At 45.4% G+C, this 26,395-nt stretch overlaps 1 protein-coding gene across 10 annotated transcripts; it reads right to left on the bottom strand.

Moving 5' to 3' along the window:
• Positions 1–16,713: 16,713 nt before the first annotated feature.
• Positions 16,714–21,510, bottom strand: LOC123443432. 10 transcript variants are annotated; one of them, XM_045119793.1, is made up of 6 exons: positions 21,223–21,510; positions 20,368–20,471; positions 19,422–19,853; positions 18,363–18,397; positions 17,335–18,281; positions 16,714–17,153 (listed from the first exon to the last, which is right to left on the bottom strand). In XM_045119793.1, the coding sequence occupies exons 3-5, from the start codon at positions 19,750–19,752 to the stop codon at positions 17,358–17,360; spliced, it is 1,290 nt and encodes a 429-aa protein (XP_044975728.1). In that variant the 5' UTR covers positions 19,753–19,853; positions 20,368–20,471; positions 21,223–21,510; the 3' UTR covers positions 16,714–17,153; positions 17,335–17,357. The 10 variants fall into 10 exon arrangements, with proteins under 10 accessions (XP_044975728.1, XP_044975729.1, XP_044975730.1 ...); XM_045119794.1 differs by having other exon boundaries at positions 19,422–19,857; positions 20,397–20,471; XM_045119795.1 differs by having other exon boundaries at positions 20,397–20,471.
• Between the last annotated feature and the right edge of the window lie 4,885 nt (positions 21,511–26,395).

Here is a 26,395-nt window from a genome sequence, read left to right as displayed (position 1 = left end):
GGTAATTGGAATGCCCAGTTCCATGCTCAAATCGAAAAGATAATTGCAAACAAAACTCCCCCAGGATTGTTTTTGGTATGGACGGCACCCGAGGATTCGGCTAGTCGTGGAGTGTGATTGATCGGTGGTGGGGGAGTCAAAACTTTACTTTTCTGTTTGGGAACCGCCTATAATATGAGTAGCATGGAAGATGGTGAAAACTCTTGGTCATCGCGTTGACAATGAGAGCATACCACTCAAAATTATTTATCTCTGTTTTAAAAGGCTTGAGCTCTGGCACCTCTGCAAATCAATGCTTCCCTGTGCGAAGGGCCTATCTATTTACGTTTCTGTTGAGTCATCCTCTTCTTATAAAGGCACCAAATAGAGAGCACCTCTGTCATTTTTATGCTTTGCTATTAATTGATATTGAGTATGACTATGACTGGATCTTCTTTGCCATGAATTACAATGTTCAATCAGCCCTTGGTCTTTGAAGGTGCTCTGGATTTATGTTTTGCGGTCTCAAAAAGGGCTAGCGAGATACCATCTGTTCATATTGCTTCATGATTGTTTTGATTGAAGTGTTGACGTTCGAAACTTATTATTATCGCTCGCTAGTTGATTATGCCATTGATATGAGTATACCATGAGACCTAAATGCCATTGCTTATGTGGTTATCTTATGATCTTGCTGAAAATTGGAATATGAGTTAGACATCATTACAACAACAAGATCAAACAGAGTTCGTAAAAGTTTTTCTTTTGTCTCTTTCAGTTTGTCAACTGAATTGCTTGAGGACAAGCAAGGCTTTAAGCTCGGGGGAGTTGATACATCTCCATCGTATCTACTTTTCCAAACTCTTTTGCCCTTGTTTTGGACTCTAATTTGCATGATTTGAATGGAAATAACCCAGACTGACGCTGTTTTTAGCAGAATTGCCATGGTGTTGTTTTTGAGCAGAAATAAAAGTTCTCGGAATGACCTGGAAATTTACGAGGTTTTTTTGTGGAATATATAAAAAATACTGGCGCAAGAATTACTTGGAGATGCGGAGCCAGGAGCCCACAAGCCCAGGAGGCGCCCCCCCCCCCGGCCACGCCTGGCAGGCTTGTGAGGCCCTCGTGGCTCCGCAGCCTTCAACTCCAGCTCTATATATTCTCTCTTGCCCAGAAAAAATTAAGAGAGAAGAGTTCATCGCGTTTTACGATACGGAGTCGCCGCCACCACCTGTTCTTCCTCTAGAGGGAAGATCTGGAGTCCGTTCTGGGCTCCGGAGAGGGGGAATCAACGTCGTCGTCATCACCAACCATCCTTCATCGCCAATTCCATGATGCTCTTCATCGTTCCTGAGTAATCTCATCGTAGGCTTGCTGGACGGTGATGGGTTGGATGAGATCTATCATGTAATCGAGTTAGTTTTGATGGAGTTTGATCCCTAGTATCCACTATGTTCTGACATTGATGTTGCTACTACTTTGCTATGCTTAATGCTTGTCACTAGGGCCCGAGTGCCATGATTTCAGATCTGAACCTATTATGTTTTCATCAATATATGTGTGTTCTTGATCCTATCGTGCAAGTTGTAGTCACCTACTATGTGTTATGACCCGGCAACCCCGGAGTGACAATAGTCGGAACCACTCCCGGAGATGACCATAGTATGAGGAGTTCATGTATTCACTATGTGCTAATGCTTTGTTCCGGTTCTCTATTAAAAGGAGACCTTAATATCCCTTAGTTTCCATTAGGACCCCGCTGCCACGGGAGGGATGGACAAAAGATGTCATGCAAGTTCTTTTCCATAAGCACGTATGACTAAATACGGAGCACATGCCTACATTACATTGACGAACTGGAGCTAGTTACATATCACCCTATGTTATAACTGTTACATGATGAATGTCATCCGACATAATTATCCATCACCGATCCAATGCCTACGAGTCTTTTCCTGCTGGTCCTTGCTAAGTTACTTTACCGCTACTGTTGTCACTACTTTGCTACTGAAACTTTGCTGCAGATACTAAGTCTTTCAGGTGTGGTTGAATTGACAACTCAACTGCTAATACTCGAGAATATTCTTTGGCTTCCCCTTGTGTCGAATCAACAAATTTGGGTTGAATACTCTACCCTCGAAAACTGTTGCGATCCCCTATACTTGTTGGTTATCAAGACATACTTGAGTTGGTCTCCTTTCGGAGACGTCAAGACGATGCCGACTACCAGACCAGTTCGCATCTTCGAGCCTCCGCCAATGAGTGGAGTCTGGAGGTGGTGACAGAAATTGGGTTTCAGCCCAATCGACGAGGAAGTCGGCCACCACCTAGGATTTGATGGCGGTGGGCGGCTTGTAGCGGATGTCATGGTCGGCCATGGGGATGGACCACTTGGCAATTTGGCCCGTGGCATCACGGTTGCCCATGATTTCTGAGAGTGGAGCAGTGCTCACCACAGTGATGGCATGCTCCTGGAAGTATTGCTTCAACTTCTTGGCGGCAAAGTAAACACCATAGCACATCTTTTGATAGTGGGGGTAGTTTTGCTTGGAGGCGGACAAGACCTCACTGAGGTAATAGATAGGGCGTTGCACTAGCAGTACCTTGCCCTCCTCCTTGGGCTCCACTACCAGAACCACATTGACCATGCGAGTGGTTGCCACGATGTAGATGAGGATGGGCTCTCTTTCAGCCGGCGCCGCCAAGATTGGCAGGCTCGAGATGACGTGCTTGAGGTCGCGGAAGGCTTCATCCGCCTGGTTGTTCCACTCGAACTTGGTCATCTTCTTCGTCAGTTGGTAGAGTGGAAGCGCCTTCTCGCCCAGCCGGCTGACGAACCAGCTAAGGGATGCCAGACAGCCAGCGAACTTCTAGACGTCGAGGATTCGAGCCGGCTTCACCATCCGCTCGATGGTTCCGATCTTCTCAGGGTTTGCCTCGATGCCACGAGCGGACACGAAGAAACCCAAGAGCTTGCCGCCTGGAACTCCAAAGACGCACCTCTTCGGGTTGAGCCGGATCTTGTATTCGCGCAGATTGGTGAATGTCTCTCGCAAGTCTTCAAGGAGACTAAAATGTTGCTTGGTCTTGACAACGATGTCACCCACATAGACGTGGATGTTCCTGTCGATCTGTGGCAGGAGGCATTGTTGCATGCAGCGCTGAAAGGTGGCACCAGCATTCTTCAGATCGAACGTCATGGTGGTGTAGTAGTAGGCCCCTAAGGGCGTGATGAAGGAGGTCTTCAGCTGGTCAGTCGAATCCAGCTTGATCTGGTGATAGCCGGAATAGGCGTCTAGAAAGGACAGCAATTCGCACCCGGTTGTGGAGTCGATCACTTGATCTATCCGGTGCAAAGCAAAAGGGTCTTTCGAACACGCCTTATTCAAGCTTGTGTAATCGATACACATTCGCCATGTCTTGTTCTTCTTCAGCACCAGGACTGGGCTGGCCAACCAGTCCGGGTGGAAAACCTCCATTATGAAGCCATTGCGAGCAGTCGGGCAATTTCTTCTCCTATTGTGCGTCGCTTCCCCTCAGCGAAGCGGCACAGGGGTTGTTTCACCGGCTTGGCATCCGGCCACACATGAAGCTTGTGCTCGGCGTACTTCCTCAGAACTCCTGGCATGTCCTTTGGAGACCATGCAAAGATGTCTCGATTCTCATGGAGGAAGTCGACGAGCTCGCCTTCCTATTTGGTGCTGAGATTAGCACCAATGGTGACGCACTGCTTGGGGTTCGCAGGGTCTAGTGGCACCTGCTTGGTTTCCTTGGTCGGCTCGAATGAGCCCTCGTCTGCCAACTGGGATGGTGGAGTAGGGATTGTCGGCTTCTCGGTAGCCTGAGCCACGAGCCGGTCAATCTGCCTCTTCTCCTCAGCAATCACCAGGCCGTCGGCCAGACGGCTGCTATCGCGTGCACACTCGAGCGACTTCTTGTAGTCACAAGCGATGGTGATGATGCCCTTGGGACCCGGCATTTTCATTTTGAGGTAGGCATAGTGAGGAATGGCCATGAACTTGGCCAAAGCCGGCCTGCCCAGCAGCGCATGGTAGGGGTTGTTGAGATCCACCACCTCAAACCAAATTGGTTCACGACGGAAATGCGCCTTGTCACCAAAGAGGACATCCAGCTGGATTTTGCCTATCGGCGAGCGTGACTGTCCTGGCATGATGCCATGGAAGACAGTGATGGTCGGCTGGAGATCCTTCTCCTTCAACCTAAGCTTGAGCATGGTGTCGCGGTAGAGGATGTTTATGCTGCTGCCGCCGTCGACCAACACCCGGGAGAACCGACAAGTGAGCCTCTTGGAGGCGAAGGTGGGGTCGAGGACGAGCGCGTATGAGCCAGGGTTTGGCGTCACCGCAGGATGGTCATCCCGACTCCATGTAATTGGCTTTTCAGACCAATGCATGAACTGGGGAACCGGGGGGACCGTGGCGTTCATCTCATGTCGGCGTTGTCGCTGGTTGTGCTTGTCATCGCCTTCGCTGGTGAAGACGACGTAAGCTTTGTCTTGCGGGGGGTACTCGTCATGGAGACAGTCATCATTGTGAGGCGGTGGTGGTGGAGCCGGAGCCGGCCCTGGAGCCGGAGCGCGAGGCGCAGCAGCAGCCGTCGGGGGAGCCGGCATTACCCTCACCTCACGACAGTCGTTGTGCGAAGCTACACTGCCGAAGGATATGGGTGGCCGGCTTCGCCACAGTGTGCATCTTGCATGGTGCGTCGAGCATTTGCTCGAAGGTGAGCTTGGGCTGCCAGGTGTTCTTGCTGGTCCGCTGCCGTTGAGAGTCGGCTTGGGTAGCTGGCGCATCTTCCTCCACGTTAGCCACCTGCTTGCTTGCAGAGCGCGAAACAAGTTGATCCGCCTTGCGCTTGTTGTTCTGGCCGCCTCGGTTGTCGCCAGCCAGCTTGGGAGTAGACGGCGTGGGGACAAATTTGTCCGAGGCGGTGACCTTGACTCGCATAGCGGAGTCGGCCGTGGCGTATTTGTACGCCTTGGCCATGAGCACCGCCAAAGAGGTGGGCTCAGAGCACATGAGCTTGTGCTTGAGTAGGGTGCCGTCTCGGAAGCCGTCAATGAAGTATTGAATGGCTTATACCTCATGCACTCCTTCGCAGGAGTTGTGCAGCTCTATCCAACGTGTGACGTAGTCGCGAAGGGGTTCGTCGGGCTTCTGGACGCACATGGCCAGCTCGTGAGGCCGACTAGGGCGTTTGTAGGTGTCGGTGAAGTTGCAGACGAATGCCTCCTTGAAGTCAACCCAAGAGTTGACGCTGCCGGCTGGCAGGCTATTAAGCCATGTCCTGGCCGAGCCGGTCAGCATGAGAGGAATGTAGCAAACTGCTACGCGCTTGTTGCCCCGAGCAATGCTGACTACAGTGGTGTAGTCGATCAGCCAATCCTCTGGCTTGGTCGTGCCGCTGTACTTGGGGTGTCCCAAGGGAGAGTGAAGCTTCTAGGGAACGGCTCCCCTCGGATACGGGGGGCGAAGCATGTCGGACCAATGGGACCCTCCTCCTCCAGGAGGGCCGGCTCTGCCAGAAGGTTGAGGCGCTTGCGAGCATCGTTGTCACTGTGAGGAACGCGGGGACCGATCCGAGATGAGATTGGAGTGGTGTCCTCGGACCCGGCCGCCTTGGCCTTTTCCCGCAACCTCGGAGGGGGAACCTCATGCACCGAATCATCCTCGTCACCAACCTCCTTGCGGCGTCGGCTGGAAACCGGCTCGCTCTGGTGCTGGGAACATCTCTCTTGGCTGCCCCCGCCCTTCCGGCCAGAAGTGTGATGCATGGAGGAGCCTTCGGCGTGGTGACGGCCGCCTGGGTTGCGATGAGCCTATGATTGGGCTCCCGGAGACATCGACTGCGCGACGCCTGGGTAGAAATGAGCCTGCTACTCGCTAGCGGCGTCCAGGAGATCCTGGACCCGCTTCTCTTGAAGGGCGCGCTCTTCGCCCTCCAGACCAGACATCTCCGCCATAGCCGCCTGAGCGGCCCGCATGTTGGCCACTGGAGTTTCATAGATAGGATGCGTGCCACCCAAAATTTCGGCGATGACCCGACCGCGGCCGCGGACCTCGCCGCGCCGACTGGGGCCATCAACAGCCGGAGTGAGGCCGTAAGCGGAGTTATACTCACGCTGCGCAGCCTCCATCCGACGCTTGGCGGCGGCAATAGCGATGACCTCTTCCAGGATCTGTTGGCGGGCCTCCTCCAGTGAGGCCCTAGCATCAGTTGGGTTTGTCGTGGTGGCGATGGGCGTTTTCAGGCCGGCAAGGGCGGTGTGAAGCGGGTCAGCAGAGCCCGCAGCAGGGTGGCTGCCTCCGCTGAAGCCTTGCCATGAGGCTTACTAGTGCCAGCACCAATAACCATCACCTCCATGAGGTTGGAGATGACAGTGACGTGGTGCGGGGCAAGATACCCCGCAGATGACGGTGGATCCTCGCAGACGAGCACCTAGCTAGGGTACTCGTCATGCGCAGGCACATCCTCAAGGGAGAGCCTGCTGAAGCTCGTGCATAGTGCGTCGATGTCGATGCCCTCGCCGAGGTGGCGAGGCTCATCGTCGAGGCGTAGGTCACTGAAGAGAATGCCGAGGTTTGCCACAGCAGTGATGACGTTGCTGGATAGCGACTCATCGGCGAACTCATCGTCAGAGTCCATGATACGGCATGGATCATCGACCAGCATCGCAGAAACCTCTGCAAGGGCAGGCTCCACGGGCATGTTGAACGATCCGGACGCAAGGCATCCCACGGTGTTGGCGAGGGGTCCCGCCCGGAGCGTAACTCCGCCCAGTGCCGCGGATGGCCCCGTGGTGGGCGCCAAATATCGGTGTTTACTCACGACATCTCCCATGGGTAGGCTAAACATGGGTGGTGTGAACCGTAAGGACACCGGCGGGCTCCGGGAACGGGATTGGTACAAGAGATAGACGCACGATGTACCCAGGTTCAGGGCTCTCTGTAGAGATAACACCCCTAGTCCTGCCGGAATGGTTGATGGACCAAAGGGATTACAGTGTGCTCCTCGAGCTATTCGACGGAGGAGGAAGAAGGAGCTGTCGGCTCGCGTCTACCTCTCCTGTATGGGTGTGTGTGAGAGCAGTTGACCGACCCTCTGCATGGAGGGGGATCGGGGGGTTTATAGACGAACCCGCCAACCTACAATATGGATAAAAGTATGAAAGAGGGGGCTGCCTAGAAGCCTCACCGGCTGGCCAGGGGACCCATGGTAGTCTAGTCTTCTCGTTGGAGGGGCCCGCCGGCTGCGAGGTCCCATCTGGCCATGGGCCCGTCGACCAGCCTATGGAGTTCTCGCGTAAGGCCGACGCAGGACACGTATAGTACGTTCGGCGTCATCTTGCGAGATTCGTCATGGACCGCCAGTACGTCCATCTCCACTATTACCACGCCAAGCTTGGTAATGGAGTGGGTGCCGACGGGCCTATACTGTGTTGGTTTGATGGATCGGAGTCGACCTTGGTCAGCGGCATGGTCGCTGACACTGTATCAACCATGCGCCTCAATCTAGTACCTATGCTGACACGTGTCCACCTTTATTCATAGAGTCCAGTCCTAGCCAAGGGTTGGATATGACTAGGCCTGCCTAGCCGGCTAGCGGTCTCGCTAGCCGGCCATGAAGTTGTCGTCCCGCTCCTAGGTGGTAGGTGCTTCCCAGCCGGCCAGGAGGGAATGTCGTCTCGTCCCTAGCCGGCGAGAGCTCTCCAGCCAGCCAGGAAGGATTGTCGTCTCGCTCCTAGCCGGCCGGAGCTTTCCAGACGGCCAAGAAGAGTTGACCGTCTAGAATAAGTTGATGCTTCCCTTTACTCTTGGATGCAAAGGAGTAGGCTCGATGACCCTACCCCAGGGTTATCCCCCGTCACCTGTGCAACATTCTAGAACAAAACATATCCAAGTGCGACATCATTTCATTCGTGATCATGTTGGTAAACGAGATATGGATCTCAAGCATGTTCCTACTGACAAACAACTAGCTGGTATATTTACCAAACCACTTGATGAGAAAATGTTCTCTCATTTAAGGAGTGAGTTGAACATCATTGATGCTTCAAATCTAAGCTAGACTCACTCGAATGCATGCACGGGCATGAGCCTGATTGCCCATTCCATGATGCCATTGACATGACTATCCTATATCTTGGAAACTATGCTACCTTGTATTGCATCTAACCTTTTGTAGGTACTTGGAAGAAATACACTCCACAAGATTGCAATCAACTCACATCAAAGGCTATTTATGAAAGTTGACTGCCAAGTGTTTCATAGTGACAATCATAACATGGTCTTTACTGGTTTTCGCAAAGGTGATCTATACATTGTCAATTTCACTAAAAAAATCAAAACCATGTACATGTCTTATTGCAAAATCTTCTAAGGTTGGTTATGGCATAGAAGGCTAGGACATGTTGGTATGTGTAACCTTGACAGGCTTATGAAAAGTGATAATATTCTTGGTGTTAAAGATGTTATCTTTGACAAAGATAGACTTTGTAGTGCTTTTCAAGCAGGAAAGCAAGACGGTGGAAGTCATCCCGTGAAGAACATCATGACTACAAGAAGTCCACTCAAGATGCTTCACATGGATCTCTTTGGTCCCAATGCTTCCAAGAGCCTTGGTGAAAATTCTTATGGTTTAGTCATTGTTGTTGATTTTTCTAGATTTACGTGGGTATTCTTTCTTGATGATAAGTCGCATGTACAAAAGATCTTCAAGAACTTCGCTCGGAAAGCTCAAAATCAATTTGAATTGAAGATCAAGAAAGTTTGGAGCAACAACGGGACGGATTTCAAGAACACAAATGTGGATAATTTTCTGGATGAAGAAGGTATCTCACATGAGTTCTTGGTGACGTGCACACCTCAACAAATGGAGTTATTGAGAGGAAGAACCAAACTCTCATAGAGATGGCCAAAACGATGCTTGACGAATACAAGACACCAAGCCACTTTTGGGCGGAAGCCGTGGAAACTACGCCATAAACCGACTCTACTTACACAAGCTTCTCGGTAAAATGGCATACAAGCTACTCACCGGTAACAAACCCCAAGTTGGATACTTCCGAGTATTCGGCTCTAAGTGCTACATTCTTGATATGCATTGTCTCTCTAAATTTTCTCCTAAATCTTATCAAGGTTTCCTACTCGGTTACGGACCAAACTCTCCCACTTACTGTTTCTACATCATATTCACTCAGAAAGTTGAAGAGACAGTAGATGTGAAGTTTGATGAATCTAATGGTTAGCAAGTCGAACAATTTCCAAATGACGTAGGAGATAAGGAACCTTCGGAAGCCATCCAAGATCTACCTATCGGCAAGATTCGTCCCATGGAGGTGAAGGAAAGTACTTCATAAACTCAAGTGGAATCTCCTACTCCGCGTCAAGGCGAACCACGAAACAACCTGAAGGCATCCACAAGCGGTACACGACATGATGAAGAAGAGGAAGAAGTACATCATGATGATCCACCTCGACCTTCCTCACCACCACCTCAAGGAGATGACGCCGTTAACGAAAACGAGCAAGATAATGATGATGATGATGATGAAGAAGGTCCACCATCCAACAACAAGAAGTTGTCACGAGTTTGAGCAAGAGTGGGCAAATATCATCCGCTGAATCAACTCTTCGGTGACATACAAATCGGGAGAATCACTCGCTCCAAATCTCGATTAGCTAACTTTTGTGAGAATTATTCATTTATCTCTAGCATTGAGCCTATAAAGGTAGAAGAAGCCCTTCAAGACCCGGATTAGGTGAATGCCATGCATGAAGAGCTACACAACTTCGAGAGAAATCAAGTGAGGACACTTGTTGAAAATCCCAAGGACAAGCACAACATCATTGTACAAAATGGGTGTTTCAGAACAAGCAAGATGAAGATGCTCAAGTTGTACGCAACAAGGCACGTCCCGTAGCCCAAGGATACACGCTAGTCGAAGGTATGGACTAGGGTGAGACCTATGCCCCGTTCCTACACTTGAAGCCATCCGCATTCTTCTCACTTATGCCAATCACCATGATATTACTCTTTACCAAATGGATATCAAAAGTGCTTTTCTAAATAGTGAAATTGAGGAGGAGGTTTATGTCAAACAACCTACCGGCTTTGTGAACCCTAAGAAACCTAATCATGTTTACAAACTATATGGTCTTAAACAAGCCCCTAGAGCTTGGTACAAATGCCTAACGAAGTTTCTCATTGAAAAGGGTTTTGAGATTGGTAAAATTGACGCAACCTTATTCACTAAAAGAGTTAATGGAGAACTATTTGTGCACCAAATATATGTGGATGATATTATCTTTGGTTCTACTAACCAACATTTTAGTGAGGAATTTGGAAGGTTGATGTCAGAGAAGTATAAGATGTCTATCATGTGTGAGCTGAAATTCTTCCTTGGTTTGCAAATCAAACAATCGAGAGAAGGTACGTTTATCTCTCAAACCAAGTACACCAAGGACTTAATCAAGAAGTTCAACATGCAAGAATGCAAAGGTATGAGAACCTCCATGCCTACTAGTGGACATGTTGACCTCACTAAGGACGACAAACCAGTTGATCAAAAGGTTTATCGATCAATGATTGGTTCATTGCTATATCTATGTGCCTCCCGTCCTGATATCATGTTGAGTGTTTGCATATGTGCCCGATATCAAGCGGCACCCAAAGAGTGTCATATATTGGCTATGAAAAGAATCGTAAGATACCTAATACATACACCAAACTTTGGCATATGGTATCCCAAGGAATCTTCTTTTAATCTTGTTGGCTATTCCGACTCGGACTATGCCGGAGACAGGCTTGATAGAAAATCCACCTCGGGTACATGTCAATTTCTTGGGAGATCACTTGTGTCTTGGTCATCCAAGAAACAAAACTCGGTATCTTTATCTACTGCCGAAGAGGAATACATGGTCGTCGAATCATGTTGTGTCCAATTACTATGGATGACTCAAACTCTTAAGGATTATAGCACTCATGTGAGACATGTTCCATTATTGTGTGACAATGAAAGTGCTATTAAAATTGCCTATAATCATGTGCAACGTTCTTGAACTAAACATATTCAAGTGCGACATCATTTCATCCGTGATCATGTTGGTAAAGGAGATATAGATCTCAAGCATGTTCGTACCGACGAACAATTAGTTGGTATCTTTACGAAACCACTTGATGAGAAAGTATTTTTTTTCATTTGAGGAGTGAGTTAAACATCATTGATGCTTCAAACTTGAGCTAGACTCACTCAGATGCATGCAAGGGCATGAGCTTGATTGTCTAGTCCTTGATGCCATTCATATGACACTATCTTATATCTTGGAATAATATGCTACCTTATATTGCATCTAACCTTTTGTAGGTACTTGGAAGAAATACACTCCACAAGATTGCCATCAACTCACATCAAAAGCAATCTTGTCATAGCCAAGTATCAACAACCCCTTCTTCGGAGATGAAGGAAGAAGACAACAAAATCATATCCTTGACAATTATTTGGTGATGGAATTCACATGTCATTTGGATATATTATGTTCTTCCTTACTTGACTAACCACTTTAGGTGAAAGGTGAACCAAAACGACATGGATAGCTACCAACTCAAGATGATCTTCATCAACTTTGAGCATCCACAACAAGTTCAACTACATGCCACATCATCAACATCATTCGAAGGTATGTACTCGTATCCTGGATAAAGCTTTGCACCAAGTCATGAGGTAAAGCAACTCAAGTGATATGAAGACATTAAAAAGCTTAATCGAAAAATGGTAACCCCATTTTGCGCTTAACAATGAGTATGACCTATGATCAAGCATTCTTGCTTGACTCCTCAAATCAATATACTCTAATATAGGTGACCTAGTCCTCACCCAACATCTAGATGAAGATTCATGTATGGTTCACATTTGTCATTGCATGCTTTCATGGAACCATACGACTCTCATCTATATGTATGTGTATATTTTCAAAAACAAACAAAAACAAATGTTTTCTCTTATTTCCATTTAAAATCTTTGGATATTTTCTTTTTCAAAACCTATGGATATTTTCTGTTTATTTTGAGTTAAGGAGTTGATTTTCATTGCACCTCGGTCTCACCGATCCGGAAACCCCGGTCTAACTGATTTCTTCCAAAGGCCGACTATTATTCTCGGTTCTACCGAACCATATTGCCTCGGTGACTCCGAAACTTATCACTGCCTAAGATTTTCAATTATTTCTCAACTTCTGCCCAAGAGGGAGAAAGATTATAAATGATCCCAAGTTTAATTACCTCCTAAGATCTTATTGAACATTTTTCATTTTTGCCAAAGGAGGATATAATCTTGTTTCCCATAATTTTCAAGGGGGGAGGGGGGCTTATCTAGGGGGAGAAATCCTCGGTGAACCCACAGTATGAGGGAGAAACATCTAGGAACCCTAACATAGGGGGAGATAGTTCAAGGAACTCTTATCTATTCTTAAGGGGGGAATGTAAAATTCAAGGAACCCTTATCAAAGAGAGAAGAATCAATGACTCCTTTCTCTCAATGAGTCCTTATCCTCTGGCCTTTTTGGAAATTAATGCCAAAAGGGAAGAAATGTCAAAGCTTCCAATAAGTTTCAGCCAAAGGGGGAGATATATACCTAAGGGGAGGTCTACCTAAGGGGAGATCTGCCAAAGGCGGAGGAAGTTCTTACATATTCATCCTTAGGGGAGGAAGTTCTTACATATTCATCCTTAGGGGAGGAAGTTCTAAAAATTATCTTGGAAACATATTTATCATCAAATCGGATTTCTCATATGTTCTCCATATCTTGGTATTTTTTAAGCTCTTTGCATCTTTACAATAGAGTTCTTTTGTGCTATCTAACATTTGTTTTCCCAAGTATACTCCTACTACTAAGATGCTCAAGAACCTCAAGGTAAGTATATGCATCATATCCTTGTTCGGGATGATCTCTTGTCTCTTGCATATATTGTTTGCAAGGGTGAGTCTCAACATGGAAGTTCTTCATTCACATATGTTTGATGCATATAGCCATGATTTATATGACTTGTCTTGTCCGTCTACCATTTGTGTGCCCATGCAGTTCAAAGCAACTATCCTTTAAAAGGGGATTGCACACATATAGGGGGAGTTTTTACTAGTCATGTATCTTTCAAAGCTTTCATATTCTACTGCTTATCTTTATTTGAAGCTTTGATTGTATGTTGTCATCAATTACCAAAAGGGGGGAGATTGAAAGCACATATGCTCCCTTGGTGGTTTTGATAATTCATGACAACATACATTGTCTCTTGGACTAACACTTTTACCTGGTATATTTCAGGTATAGTCCACAGAGAGCATTGGCCAAAGGATTGTGTGGAGAAGCCCCTTGATGAAGGAAAGGAACAGGATTGGCTCAAACTTCAAGCAAGAAGACTCTACATTTTACATTTGTGAGAAATCACTTTTGAGTCCATAGGAAAGTCAATACTATTAAAAGTGGGTGAGGTATTATGATGAATTGGTTGCTCAAGTGCTTAGAGATAGCCACCAAAAATATTCACTCATTCTCCCACAAAATATCCCTATCCAAAGCTAATCCAGCAAAATCGGTGCCACCAACTTTTTTCCACTCGGCCCTACCGATTTTCCACCACACAGATCCTATGCCAAACCCTACCATCTCGGTACCGCCAACAATCCACATCGATGCCACCGAGATCAGTGACCAACTTTCTATTGAGCTAATTCCAAGAATCGAAATTTTTTAGATTGGAATCGGTCTCGCCGAGATCTGGAAACTGCTCTAGGTCATCATATCGGTACCATCGAGATTGATATACGGTCTCACCGAAAATTGAAAAGTTGCCACATTTAGTCCAACTCGGTACCATGGAGATTCATTTCGATGTCACCGAGTTGGGCAATAATGTTGTAACGGTTGGATTTTGGGGGGTGCCTATATATACCCCTCCACCTCCTATCATTCGTAGAGGAAGCACTCATAATACACTTACACTTGTCAGATCCATTTTTCTGAGAGGGCGCCACCTACTCATGTGTTGAGATCAAGAGATTCCAATCCAATCATTTGAAACTTGATCTCTAGCCTCCCCAGGTTGCTTTCCAGAAGATCAATCTCTCCTACCCATGCCAAATGTGAGAGAGTGATTGAGTGTTGAGGAGACTATCTTTTGAAGCACAAGAGCAAGGAGTGTATCGTTCTATCACATCTATTACCTTTTGAAGAGTGGTGCCTCCTAGATTGGTTAGGTGTCGCTTGGGAGCCTCCTACTTCTTATTGTGGAGTTGAACCAAGAAGTTTGTACGGTCAAGGAGATTGCCTACTTCGTGAAGATCTACCGTGAGTGAGGCTAGTCCTGTGTGGACGTAAGCCATGGTGAAATAGACAAGGCCGCTTCTTCGTGGACCTGTTGTGGATGCAGCCCCCCATGGACTCTCGCAACTATTACCCTCTATGGGTTGAAGTCTCCACTAACTTGGACATACGATAGCACCGCCTAACGGAACCACGCCAAAAATCATCGTGTCAATCTTTGTGTTTGATCTTCCTAAACTCTACTGATTACTTACATGTGCAAAGTCTTTACTTTTCGATGTCATATTTGTTGTGTAGGGTGCACTAGATTTGTTAGAATCGCTAAAATCTGTCAATCATTAAAATTGAAAAAGGGCTAGGATTTTAATTTATGCAAGCAGACTATTCACCTCCACCCGAGACACCCATTCTATCGATCTAACAAGAAGACGTGTACCACCAGAGGCCACATCATCCAATTCAAGTCTTCTTTCTGGCTTCTCTAAAATGCACCAAGTTGTATGGCTCACATAGCTCATAGCCGGCGCAGCCCTATGGGGTTGAGAAGCGGAAGTTGAAAATTTATTCAAGGTTCAGAAAATCAAGATACTGAATGAAATTAAGTTACTACGGGATAGTGGGAACAACCTTCTTCAAGCAGGGCATTGTTGTAGTTTTTATTGGTTTGCCAACAACTATCTTAGAAGGGGCCTTGGCTTGATCCTTGACAAGAGTCTTAGGCTTTGATGGAACATGATCGTTTCGGGTCTTCTTCGCGGCCCAATTGGCATAATCATCGTCACTTGGATCTTGCATTTTCTTATGTCGGTACTCCAATAACATTCACTGGGAGAGAAAGCATCGATTGTGCTCCGTAATCTAAGCCTTATTTTCCTTCATGCTGGTTTTGAGATCCTTGTCTCACGCCGCTTTCAGATACCCTCTTCATTCGGATTGCTACAGGGGCATGAATGGACGAGTGCATGTTGCGGAATTTTTGTGGGGTCAACAATTCAATCCATTATTATTTCAGGTGGTTTAAATTTCAGACGAGACATATCAATAGAGGCCTAGAGGGGGTTAGCAGCACTGCATGGCGCATCCTGCCTTCCATGCGAAGGTTATTCTATACTATCATCAGAATCTTTGTCTTCTCTTCAAACTTATCTTTGGGAGTTCTCAGAGAATCACTCGGATGGGATCATCAATCCCCCTGTATGTGTACATGGGCCTCCCTCAAGCTTGGAGCGGCTGAATTCGATGTCCCACATAGGCGGTAGGCACGCCGTATCCGAGCAATCCTCTATCTTGAAGCACTTTGTACATGGGACTCTCTCACGCTTGGAGCGGCTGAATTCAATGTCTCACATAGGCGGTAGGCAGGTCGTATCCGAGCAATCCTCTATCTTGAAGCACTGAGGCCTCCTAAGTACACCCGAAATATATATAGACCTCCAGCACTCGTTTTTATTCCAGACGAAAACAATACAGCAGTCAGTAATATACATCTGTAGATTTATTCCGGGTGTAAAAATTTACACCGAATCCAAACGGGGCCTGAATATCTTCACCAAAAGTTCCGTTTCTTCTGAATCTGCCTCTCTCTCTCTCTCTTCCTCCCTCCCTCCCTCCCTCCCTCCCTCAGGGCAGTCACCAATCAGATCGTTTCTAATCATACCGAACCTGAAATCCGACCGAAGGAATTCCGAGTCACATATATCATGCAACATGTGTGAAGAAAATACCTAGTGAACTTTCATTAGGCACAAATCAGTTCTGTAATAATTGTTGTCCGACCGAAGGAATTCTGAGTCACATATATCATGCAACATGTGTGAAGAAAATACCTAGTGAACTTTCATTAGGCACAAATCAGTTCTATAATAATTGTTGTGGTGCTAAATCTGACAGCGAGACAGGTAGGAGAAAGGAGCTTGATCTATCGAGACAAAACAAGGGACGCAAACATGTATGTAGGTTCAGGACCCTATGATGGTGGAAGTAACAACCATAGTCACGTTCCTCTAATTGTGCTCTTGTGTATGCTACTGAAATTTGAATGGGAGACACATGACTGAAGACCACGAAAGGTGTTTTGGTGTTTTGGACCGGAATATCTGAAAGAACCAACTGTGAAAGACAAAGAAAAATTGTTGTCAATTAGAGCATAACAGGTTTTCCATGTAATACTCGATTCAGTTGATTGCGTTCATTCGCAATAAGGTTACTTAGGTAGTACCAAGGTCAGAACAAAGGGACCACCATCATACTTGAAGTCACGGCATCAAATGGCGCCTAACATAATATTTCTTGTAAACACAATCCCCACATGATATTTCTTGCCTGACATCATCTATTAAATGCGTGATTGGCCACTCAAACAGACATAATATTTCTTGTAAACATAATCCCCACATTACCATCAACGCCTTCTGTGATGCATTTTAAACGAACAAATAGCATCAGCTATGTACGACAGTTCCCAAATTATGTATCAGATCAAACAATCGCTGGTGCGCATAACCAATAATACAAAGAAAAAAAAACTGGACGTAACAATCAACCATGCTGGATCCTACCTACAGCCTGAAGGCCATCCCTTCTCTGTTAGGTTACTTGCTAATAAGCTGCGACGGGGTCTGCAAGAACCCTCAGTTGCATAATATAGAAACTGTTATTATTATTCTATCCTGAAAACCAATAACATCACTCAGAGTGCCCAACTCTGAACATGACGAGTAGGAGGAACTTCCAGTACGGTCGTTGCTCAACAGCAAATATCTTTCAGATCAGTTTCCCTTGACTGCAAAACCCACATGCTTTGCTTGGGAGTTCACTTCCTCTTCAAGAGCCCTTCTACAAGCAGAGAAAAAAAGGGACCATATAAGTATGTTTTCCTACGCTGCCAATCAACAATGGCACAAGAAATTTGCCATCACAATACAAGTTATATCCTTGAGAAGTGAAGTAACAGAACTACGTTGTAAATTGCTACTGGAACTGAATTATCAGAACACAATAATGTGAAGCTGCTCACCTGTTTGATGACTGAGTGCTATGCTATTCTCTCCAGTGCCTCGCCCAGAAGCCCTTCTTCCTTGTGGACTCGCTCTCTGAAACTAACCGAGGTGGCCGGGAGCCAATTGAGAAATGCCTCCTCAAAAATGGCCGACTAAACGAGTCCTTCATGCTAATACTTGTGCCCAATCTGGGCACTCTCTTGCTTTTCTTCTGATGCTTAGAGCTCCCATCTAGATCACCATCGAGTATCACATTTGTAGGTATCTTGTTCTTTATCTTTGATTCCAGCTTACCGAATAGCTTCACGGTACATTGTTCACCGTGAGTGCATACGGGGCAAGGAGGGTCATATTTCTCAGCTTCTGCAGTTAAGCTATCCAGGCAGTCAGCATGGTAAACATGGCCGCACAATAAAACAGCGACAACACCCAGATCCTGGGCATTCCACGCAGACCTTTCCTTTAGTAGCTTTAAACATAGTTTGCACACCTCTTGGTCAGGGGAGACGGTAGTACGATTTGAAGCATTTGATCGGGTCATTTTACTTGAAATGGAACCTAAGAGCTCACTATCAATTGACCATCTCTCTCTTTGGGATGATGCAACCATTTCTGAAAATGTTCGCATTGACCAACCATCAGATGACTCTCCATGTGATCCTGCTACAGATAAATCATTGCTGCAGACTGAGAGCATGGAGGAGGAAGGCCTTCCTTCAGGAGAGTTGCTCTCATTGAGAGATCTGAGAGATGGAATCTTGCTGTCTGAGACCTGTCTATATAGTTGATATCCTGGTGAGCGACGTGCTTTCCTCATTGAATCTGTATCCATCCCTAGAGAATGTCCCCTAGAGGATGAAGGATCTGCTCTGGATACCACAGGTGGTGTTGAAGAGACAGAGGCTGATGCCTTTGTATCTGAAGCAACGCTTACCATGTCTAGTGATTTCCTGCAAAGCTTTGCCTACAAAAGAATAGAGATGTGAGAAACAAACTCTATCAATCTTATAATTGCATATAACATAAAGTAGCAGCTACAGTATACCTCAGGGGAAGAGTTACTTGCAGTGGGTCTATCTGCTGAGCAAAAAAGAAAAAGAGATCAGCAAAAAATGATCAAGCAGATCAATAGTGAGGCGTGAAAACATGGTGATGCCAAACCATGTCTTAATATCTTACAGGTCAAGTGAAAAAAGATAATTGGATAAATGCTGTCACAATGCCATATTGTTTGAAGAATGCTACTTTAATTGCTTTGCCCACCGCACATGTTTTATATTCTCTAGAATGCTATTCAACTCAACATTCACCAAGTTAACATGGTTCACAGCTAGCACTTAAAGCCATATTTTCGCACCGATACTTTTGCTCCCTCCTGAGCCAGGCTGAAAGCTGATTGGACCGCCAACTACTGTGGGCATTGCCAATGTTGTAGTCTAATATGTGGGCTGCTCAACCCCTACATGACGCAAGACAATGTTAAGGCTATGCTGCTGTCAACGCCTTGTTGATGTTGTTGTTTTCCTGCTATTGGTTCAGTGTTCTATGGTTTCCATACAAGATGTTATTTTCCTGCTAGCTGTTGAACAGAGCAATGTGTCCGAGAGTGGGTCTTCTAATCCTGGCAGCAGCTATGGTCATGACTCATGGTGACCTGAGCCCCCTGGTTGAATCATTGGCGCCACACCACCACGTGCCAGCAGCCCAGCATACACGATGGCCGAATTCACTTTTTCAATTGGTTTCATAGAGCCAGATCATAGTGATGGTGGTCGAGTATATTCACTATATATAAGGGCATTTTGAGTAAACTGCCATCTTAGTGTGATAGCTTTGCTTTGAATGGCAAAAGGAATGGTGGTTGCAATGGCATATTTGGACTAGTAATGATAACAACAGCACTGATCCAGTTGTCCCAAGTAATTCTTATTGTACCGAAGAATTATTAGTATTGTCCTAAAAGATAATCATGTCCATCTGGTTAGACTTATTTGACTACAAAGAACATCACTGTTACATCCCATATCCCAGCATGTTTACAGAATGCAAAATAGTAACATACAAGAATCAGAACATGTCACATATCATTCACTTAATTATTTACCTCTAGGATCAGATTGAGCAACTTTAGATGTTTCCATCTTCTTTTCTGATTTCTGCCACTTGACCTTGTGGAACAAATCAGAAGGGCTACCACCATTAGAAAAGCCTTCAGTTGGTGCAATGGAACCACTCTTCGTTTCAGGCCGAATACTTCCACTACTATGGTTGGACAAAAATGTGGGGATTTCCATTATGTCTTCTATATGTGTTCTGTTGTCCCATCGGAAGCTCCATGATGGGGAGTGTCTTACATTCCTGTAAGCTGACACTTCAACTGGAATGATACATGGCTGAGGCCTCTGCTTTGCAGCTATACAGCAATTAGCTCCCATGTCGACCAAGCAAAAGAAATCTATATGATGCTGATTTGATCACCGAAACTCAAAATATTGAGACCCCATCCATGTGAAGCAAATTCATGAGCTCACCCTACCTAGCTGACATAAAAGAGTACAACAATAAGGATTGTCTTCAATCAAGACATGAAATACATGAGTAAAACTACTATCTAGTAGTAGACAGCTAGGGGTACAAATCAAAATAAGAAAGCAAACCCAACAAGGAATCTATGGAGCTTCTGGAGCAAGCTATTCTCAAGAAAAAAAAAACACTTTGAAAGTACTGAACTTCAATAAATCTAAATTCTTGCATTCCATATGTTAGCATCGTTACCTAACATGGACCTACAAAAGCAGTACGAAAAGGAGGCAAGGTCTGTGTGGTAAATGGGAAAAGTGAGAGGGCATGAAAGTCCAAAGAAGAAACATATTTTAATATTGAAGTCCACATATTTGATAGTAGGATCAGACAGGATTCATCAATTCAAATTAAGGTAAAACTTAATCTTACAAAAATTAAGAAGTGAAATTAACTTATCGGTCACTTATTTTCCTATTCAATTTTGCATAGGCTAGGCAATATATAATTAATTTAACGAAAGGACAAACTGAAGAATAGCAGCATGCATTCCACACACAAATATCCCCTGAAGACATTTCTAATAAGTTACGCCAGGGGCTGAACATCCACATCCATAAAGCAACCACCAAACCTATTCACAATAAAAAAAAGTTAAAAAGGAATACAAAAGGATGCTTGCGTATAATTGAAGGCACAAAGCAGGGAAGCCAGCTAACCGCAGTGGGTGAAACTATGTGATAATGTGAAGGAAGAAAGCCGCCGTTAGGTAGACCAGTACCCAAGACATTCCTATACTAAAAGACACTCAAGGGGCACTGATTCCTCTCCCCGCACAACACACAAGCATATATCACATTTATTCTCATGTCAAATCAAGACATATAGACCACCTCAGGACCGAATGACAAATAACGAGTAATATCTTAAACAGGGAATCGCATAAAAGCAACATACAGTATAAAGCAAAACGCCGTGTGCTTGTGTGACTCATGCGCCAGATTATACAACAGCACGCTGCTAGGCGCAGTTCATCACATCGAGATGGCTTTGAATCTAAATTTCTTTTCCAGCGACTATCAACTAGCAGAACATGAAAATGAAAGGATAGCAAGTAAACCAACAGTAAATCTAGCAGGCATAATCGCAAACAGGAGAAGATCCGGTCAGGCCTATATCCCACGAGCACAATTCATAATATCAGAGAAGATTACGAAAAAGAAAGAACGACCTTTCGGAAGTAAAGAAAAAACTAGCGGCGGTGGGAACCCACACAATTCATCGGAAACTGGCCGCACGACTACCAACACTTCACCAAACCACCGAAATTCTCCGGCTTTACCCTACCTACCGCACCAAGCCGTCCCACAATTCGCGGGAATTACCTCGAATCACGCGAGTAGGTAGCCCCGATCAGGGAGCGGCGGCGTCCGGACACTTCGCCGCAGCAGCACTGTCGCGGAGGATCCCGGCGGTCTGGCACCGGGTCTGGATCTGGCAGGTGACGAGGACCGACCGCGGCGCAACGGACGCGCGCCGGGCTGGGCTGGGGCTCCGCTCCGCTAGGGTGAGCCTGTCCCCGGGAGAAGCGGCGAGCGGAGGAGAGGGAAGCGAAGGAGAGAGAGGGGGAGAGGTGGGGAGGGGAGTGTGGTGTGGGTATAAAAACTGGTAGGAATGGGTCTCCGCTCCGCGCTGCGGAGTATTGCTCCGGCCACACCGGTGGACACAAGGGGCGCAGTCGTGACGCTTCCGACTGCGAGTGCCGGACCACGTGGATCGCCGCGTGTCACAGGATGTGAGGGACCACTTGCATTGACCCTCTTGACCATTCGGCTGCAACAGGTGTTGCCCGCTTCATCCCCTCAGTATTGACTTTTTTATATATTAAATGTATTCTTAAATCATTTAATCAAAAATATAGAATCTTGGAGCTTTGCCAACACAGTTCCTTAGCATTTTGAGGGGTCCACATTCACATCCCATTACCATACGTACATTGAACTTCCTTAAAATATTGTTTGAGTAGTCATTAGTTTAATGATATATATGTTGTTATAAATTATCAACAACCATCCGGGGATTAGTTGCACTTTCACTCTCCTTGAGAATCAGACATGGCCTTCACAAATGTCGCGCACTAAGGATAGATACCATCTACGAGCTAGTACTCCATGTTGTAGGTGTGCCTGTTGACGGTATAGTTACATGGTGGAGCTTTCCCATCACAAAGTCTCTTGAACAAGGGAGATCTTTGGAGCACATTGATGTCATTGCATGAAACTGGCGTGGCAAAGAAAGCATGCCAAATTCATAAATCTTTGGATGTCACTGCTTTAGGTATAATGGTAGTTTCTTTGATGTGACCCTGGTATTGCCCATGCAAAGCTTTTGGGTAGTTCTTCTGTTGCCAATGCATGAAATCAATTGAACCTAACATACTCGGGAATCCTCTACGGGATTTTACATCATTTATGTGTATGTTGATGATCCCAAAATCATTGGTAACACACCAGACATTGATGAAGCACGCAATCATCTAAAGATGGAATTTGCAATGAGCTTAGGTATTCAACTTGAGCACCTTCCCTCAGGAATCATGGTACACCAAGCTGCCGATATCAAGAAAATATTGGAGAAATTCAATATGGATAAATCATATCCATCTAAAACTCCTATGGTGGTTCGATCTTTAGACGTAGAGAAAGACCCGTTTAGACCGAGGGATGATGGAGAAGAGGTGTTGGGACCTGAAGTTCCATATCTGAGTGTTGTTGGAGCGCTTATGTATCTTGCAAATTGCACAAGACCTAATATTGCATTTGCAGTGAATCTACTTGCTAAACATAGCGCAGCTCCCGCCAAACGTCATTGGTCTGGAGTGAAGAATAGCTTTCGATATCTCTAAGGAACAAAAGGATTTCAGCCTATTTTCCAGTCCCAAAGAAATCAGGACTCTGATATGATTAGATATGCAGATGCCGGTTATTTGTCTGGTCCCCATAATGCCAGATCTCAGACCCGCTTTGTGTTCCTACATGGTGGTACTGCTATATCATGGAAGTCTTCAAAACAGACTCTGGTGGCAACATCTACCAATCATTCTGAAATAATTTCATTATTTGGAGCATCATGTGAATATGTATGGCTTCACAGAATGATAAAGCACATACAACAGTGCTACGGCAACAAAAGTCCTTCCCTGGCGCGTAGAAATTCTTCTTGTTACTTCTCTGGTTTGCGTCGGTTTTTCCCTTAAAGAGGAAAGGGTGATGCAGCACAGGAGCAGTAAGTATTTCCCTCAGTTTGAGAACCAAGTTATCGATCCAGAAGGAGGGCCTCGTCAAGTCCAAAGTACCTGCGCAAACACAAACAAACTTGCACCCAACGCTTCAAAGGGGTTTTCAATCCCTTCAAGATTGTTTGGAAAGTGAGATCTGAAGGCGGAAAGTGCAACGAAGTAAAAAGTGTAAGGCTGAAAATATGGTGTGGAGTAGACCCTGGGGGGCATAGTGTTCACTAGAGGCTTCTCTCATAATAGCAAATATCACGGTGGGTGAACAAATTACTGTCGAGCAATTGATAGAACCGCGCAAAGTCATGACGATATCTAAGGCAATGGTCTAGCATATAGGCATCACGTCCGAGACAAGTAGACCGATACTTTCTGCATATACTACTATTACTCCACACATCGACCGCTATCCAACATGCATCTAGTGTATTGAGTTCATGACGAACAGAGTAATGCTTTAAGCAAGATGACATGATGTAGAGGGATAATCTCAAACCAATGATGAAAACCCCATCTTTTTACCCTTGATGGCAACAACACGATACGTGCCTCGCTACCCCTTCTGTCACTGGGTGAGGTCACCACACGGTATGAACCCAAAACCAAGCACTTATCTCATTGCAAGAATCATAGATCTAGTGGGTCAAACAAAACCCACAACTCGAAGAGAATTACAAGGATATGAAATCATGCATAAGAGAGATCAGAAGAAACTCAAATAAGATTCATAGATAATCTGATCATAAATCCACAATTCATCGGATCTCGACAAACACACCGCAAAAGAAGATTACATCGGATAGATCTCCATGAAGATCATGGAGAACTTTGTATTGAAGATCCAAGAGAGAGAAGAAGCCATCTAGTTACTAGTTGTGGACCCGTAGGTCTATGCTGAACTACTCACGCATCATCGGAGAGGTCATGGTGTTGATGAAGAAGCCCTCCGTGTCCGAATCCCCCCTTCGGCAGGGCACCAGGACGTGCCCCAGATGGGATCTTGCGGAGACAGAAGCTTGCGGCGACGGAAAAGTAATTGCGATCGTCTCTTTATTTTTTTGGGAATATTTGGGAATATATATGCGCAAGATCTAGGTCACGGGACCTCCAGGGGGATCACAAGCCTGGATGGCGCCCCCTCCCCCCCCCCTCGGCCGTGGGGTGGGGGCTTGTTGGGCCCCTCGGGCTCTTCTGGCTTGGCTCCCAAGTTCTCCGATCTTCTTTCGTTCCAGAAAAAATATTTTTGGGGATTTTCTTCCGTTTGGACTCCGTTTCAAAATCTCCTCTGAAAGGGGTCAAAAACATGGAAAAAACAGGAACTGACACTTGGCACTGAGTTAATAAGTTAGTCCTAGAAAATAAATAAAAGGCATGCAAAACATCCAAAGTTTGACAAGATAATAGCATGAAACCATCAAAAACTATAGATACGTTGGAGACGTATCAAGCATCCCCAAGCTTAACTCTTGCTCTTCCTCGAGTAGGGAAGTGATAAAGAATGAATTTTTTATGTGGAATGCTTCCTAGCATAGTTGTCCTTTGCAACTTCTTTCACGTGGCATGAATGTCCAGATCTGTAAGATTCAAAACAATAGTTTGCTATTGACATGAAAACAATAATACTTTAAGCAAACTAGCAAAGTAATCATGAACTTTCAAAATAACAAGGCCAAAGAAAGTCATCCCTACAAAATCATATAGTCTGGCTATGCTCCATCATCCTCACACAACTAATGTAAATCATGCACAACCCCGGAATTGGCTAAGTAATTGTTTTCGCACTCTTACTTTCTCAAACTTTTTATAACTATCACGCAATACATGAGCGCGAGCCATGGATATAGCACTATAGGTGGAATGGAGTGTGGTGGTGGTTGTGAGACAAAAAGGAGGAGATGGTCACACTGACTCGGCGTATCAATAGGCTATGAAGATGCCCATTAATAGATATCAATGTGAATGAGTAGGGATTGCCATACAAGAGATGCACTAGAGCTATAAGTATGTGAAAGCTCAAGAGGAAAACTAGTGGGTGTGCATCCAACTTGCTTGCTCACGAAGACCTAGGGTAATTTTGAGGAAGCCCATCATTGGAATATACAAGCCAAGTTATAGAACGAATATTTCCACTAGCATATGGTAGTGACAAAGCAAGAAGCTCTCAATCATGAAGAACATGGTGCTATCATGAAGCACAAGTGTGGAAAAAGATAGTAGCATTGTCCCTTCTCTCTTTTTCTCCCATTTCTTTTTTTATTTGGGCACTTAGGCCTCTTTTTTCTTTTTTGTTTTTTTTGTTTTTGGGTTCTTTGGCCTCTTTTTTTTATTTCCTCACATGGGACAATGCTCTAATGATGATGATCATCACACTTTTTAGTTACTCAAAGCTCAAAGATCACAATGATGATGACTCCATAGGAAATGCCTCCGGCAGTGTACCGGGATGTGCAACGATCTAGTATGATCATGCAATGGCAATATGAGAGTGACGGCACAAGTCATGAGACGGAACGGTGGGAGTTGCATGACAATATATCTCGGAATGGCTACGAAAATGCCATAGTAGGTAGGTATGGTGGCTGTTTTGAGGAAGAAATTTCGTGGTTTTGTGCACCGGCGAAAATTGCGCGGCACTAGAGAGGCTAGCAATGGTGGAAGGTGAAAGTGCATCTATACCATGGGCTCACATTAGTCATGAAGAACTCACATAGTTATTGCGAAAGTTTTTATTAGTAATCGAAACAAAGTGCTAAACGCATACTCCGAGGGGAAGGATTGGTAGGTGTAAACCATCGCGTGATCCCGACCTCAACACAAAGGATGACAATCAATAGATCAATTATGCTCCGACTTCCTAACATAGCGGTTCACCATACGTGCATGCTACGGAATCACTAACTCCAACACAAGTATTTCTAGATTCACAACACCCTACTAACATAACTCTCAATATTACCGAATCCACGTATCAAAACTAATTTAGAGGAATCAAAACTTCTCTTTCTATTCAATGCACATGAAGATGGAGGTTTTTGCATCCTCTTTGGGTACCTAGCACATTTGGGACTACTTTCATAGCATAAGCCAACTACCAAATCACGCACCGCCTTGATCTAAAGATATAAGTGAAGCACACGAGCAAAAAGTATCTAGCTCAAAAGATATAAGTGAAGCACTAGAGAAAAAGTATCTAGCTCAAAAGATATAAGTGAAGCACTAGAGCAAAAGTATCTAGCTCAAAAGATATAAGTGAAGCACTATGAGCA

This window comes from Hordeum vulgare, chromosome 3H (genome assembly GCF_904849725.1).
Source record: "Hordeum vulgare subsp. vulgare chromosome 3H, MorexV3_pseudomolecules_assembly, whole genome shotgun sequence".
In the NCBI taxonomy this organism is placed as follows: domain Eukaryota; kingdom Viridiplantae; phylum Streptophyta; class Magnoliopsida; order Poales; family Poaceae; genus Hordeum; species Hordeum vulgare.
Note: the sequence above shows the minus strand (reverse complement) of the source record. Positions and strands in the feature narration are given on the sequence as shown.

Bases quoted from the DNA above. Each gene is read 5' to 3' on its own strand.
- LOC123443432 (XM_045119793.1), bottom strand. From the start codon at position 19,752: ATGGGAGCTAATTGCTGTATAGCTGCAAAGCAGAGGCCTCAGCCATGT. The intron at 18,398-19,421 runs GTAAATAATTAA...TTTTTTGCTCAG, and splicing joins TGCTCAATCTGATCCTAGAG to CAGATAGACCCACTGCAAGT. The intron at 18,282-18,362 runs GTATACTGTAGC...ATTCTTTTGTAG, and splicing joins CAAGTAACTCTTCCCCTGAG to GCAAAGCTTTGCAGGAAATC.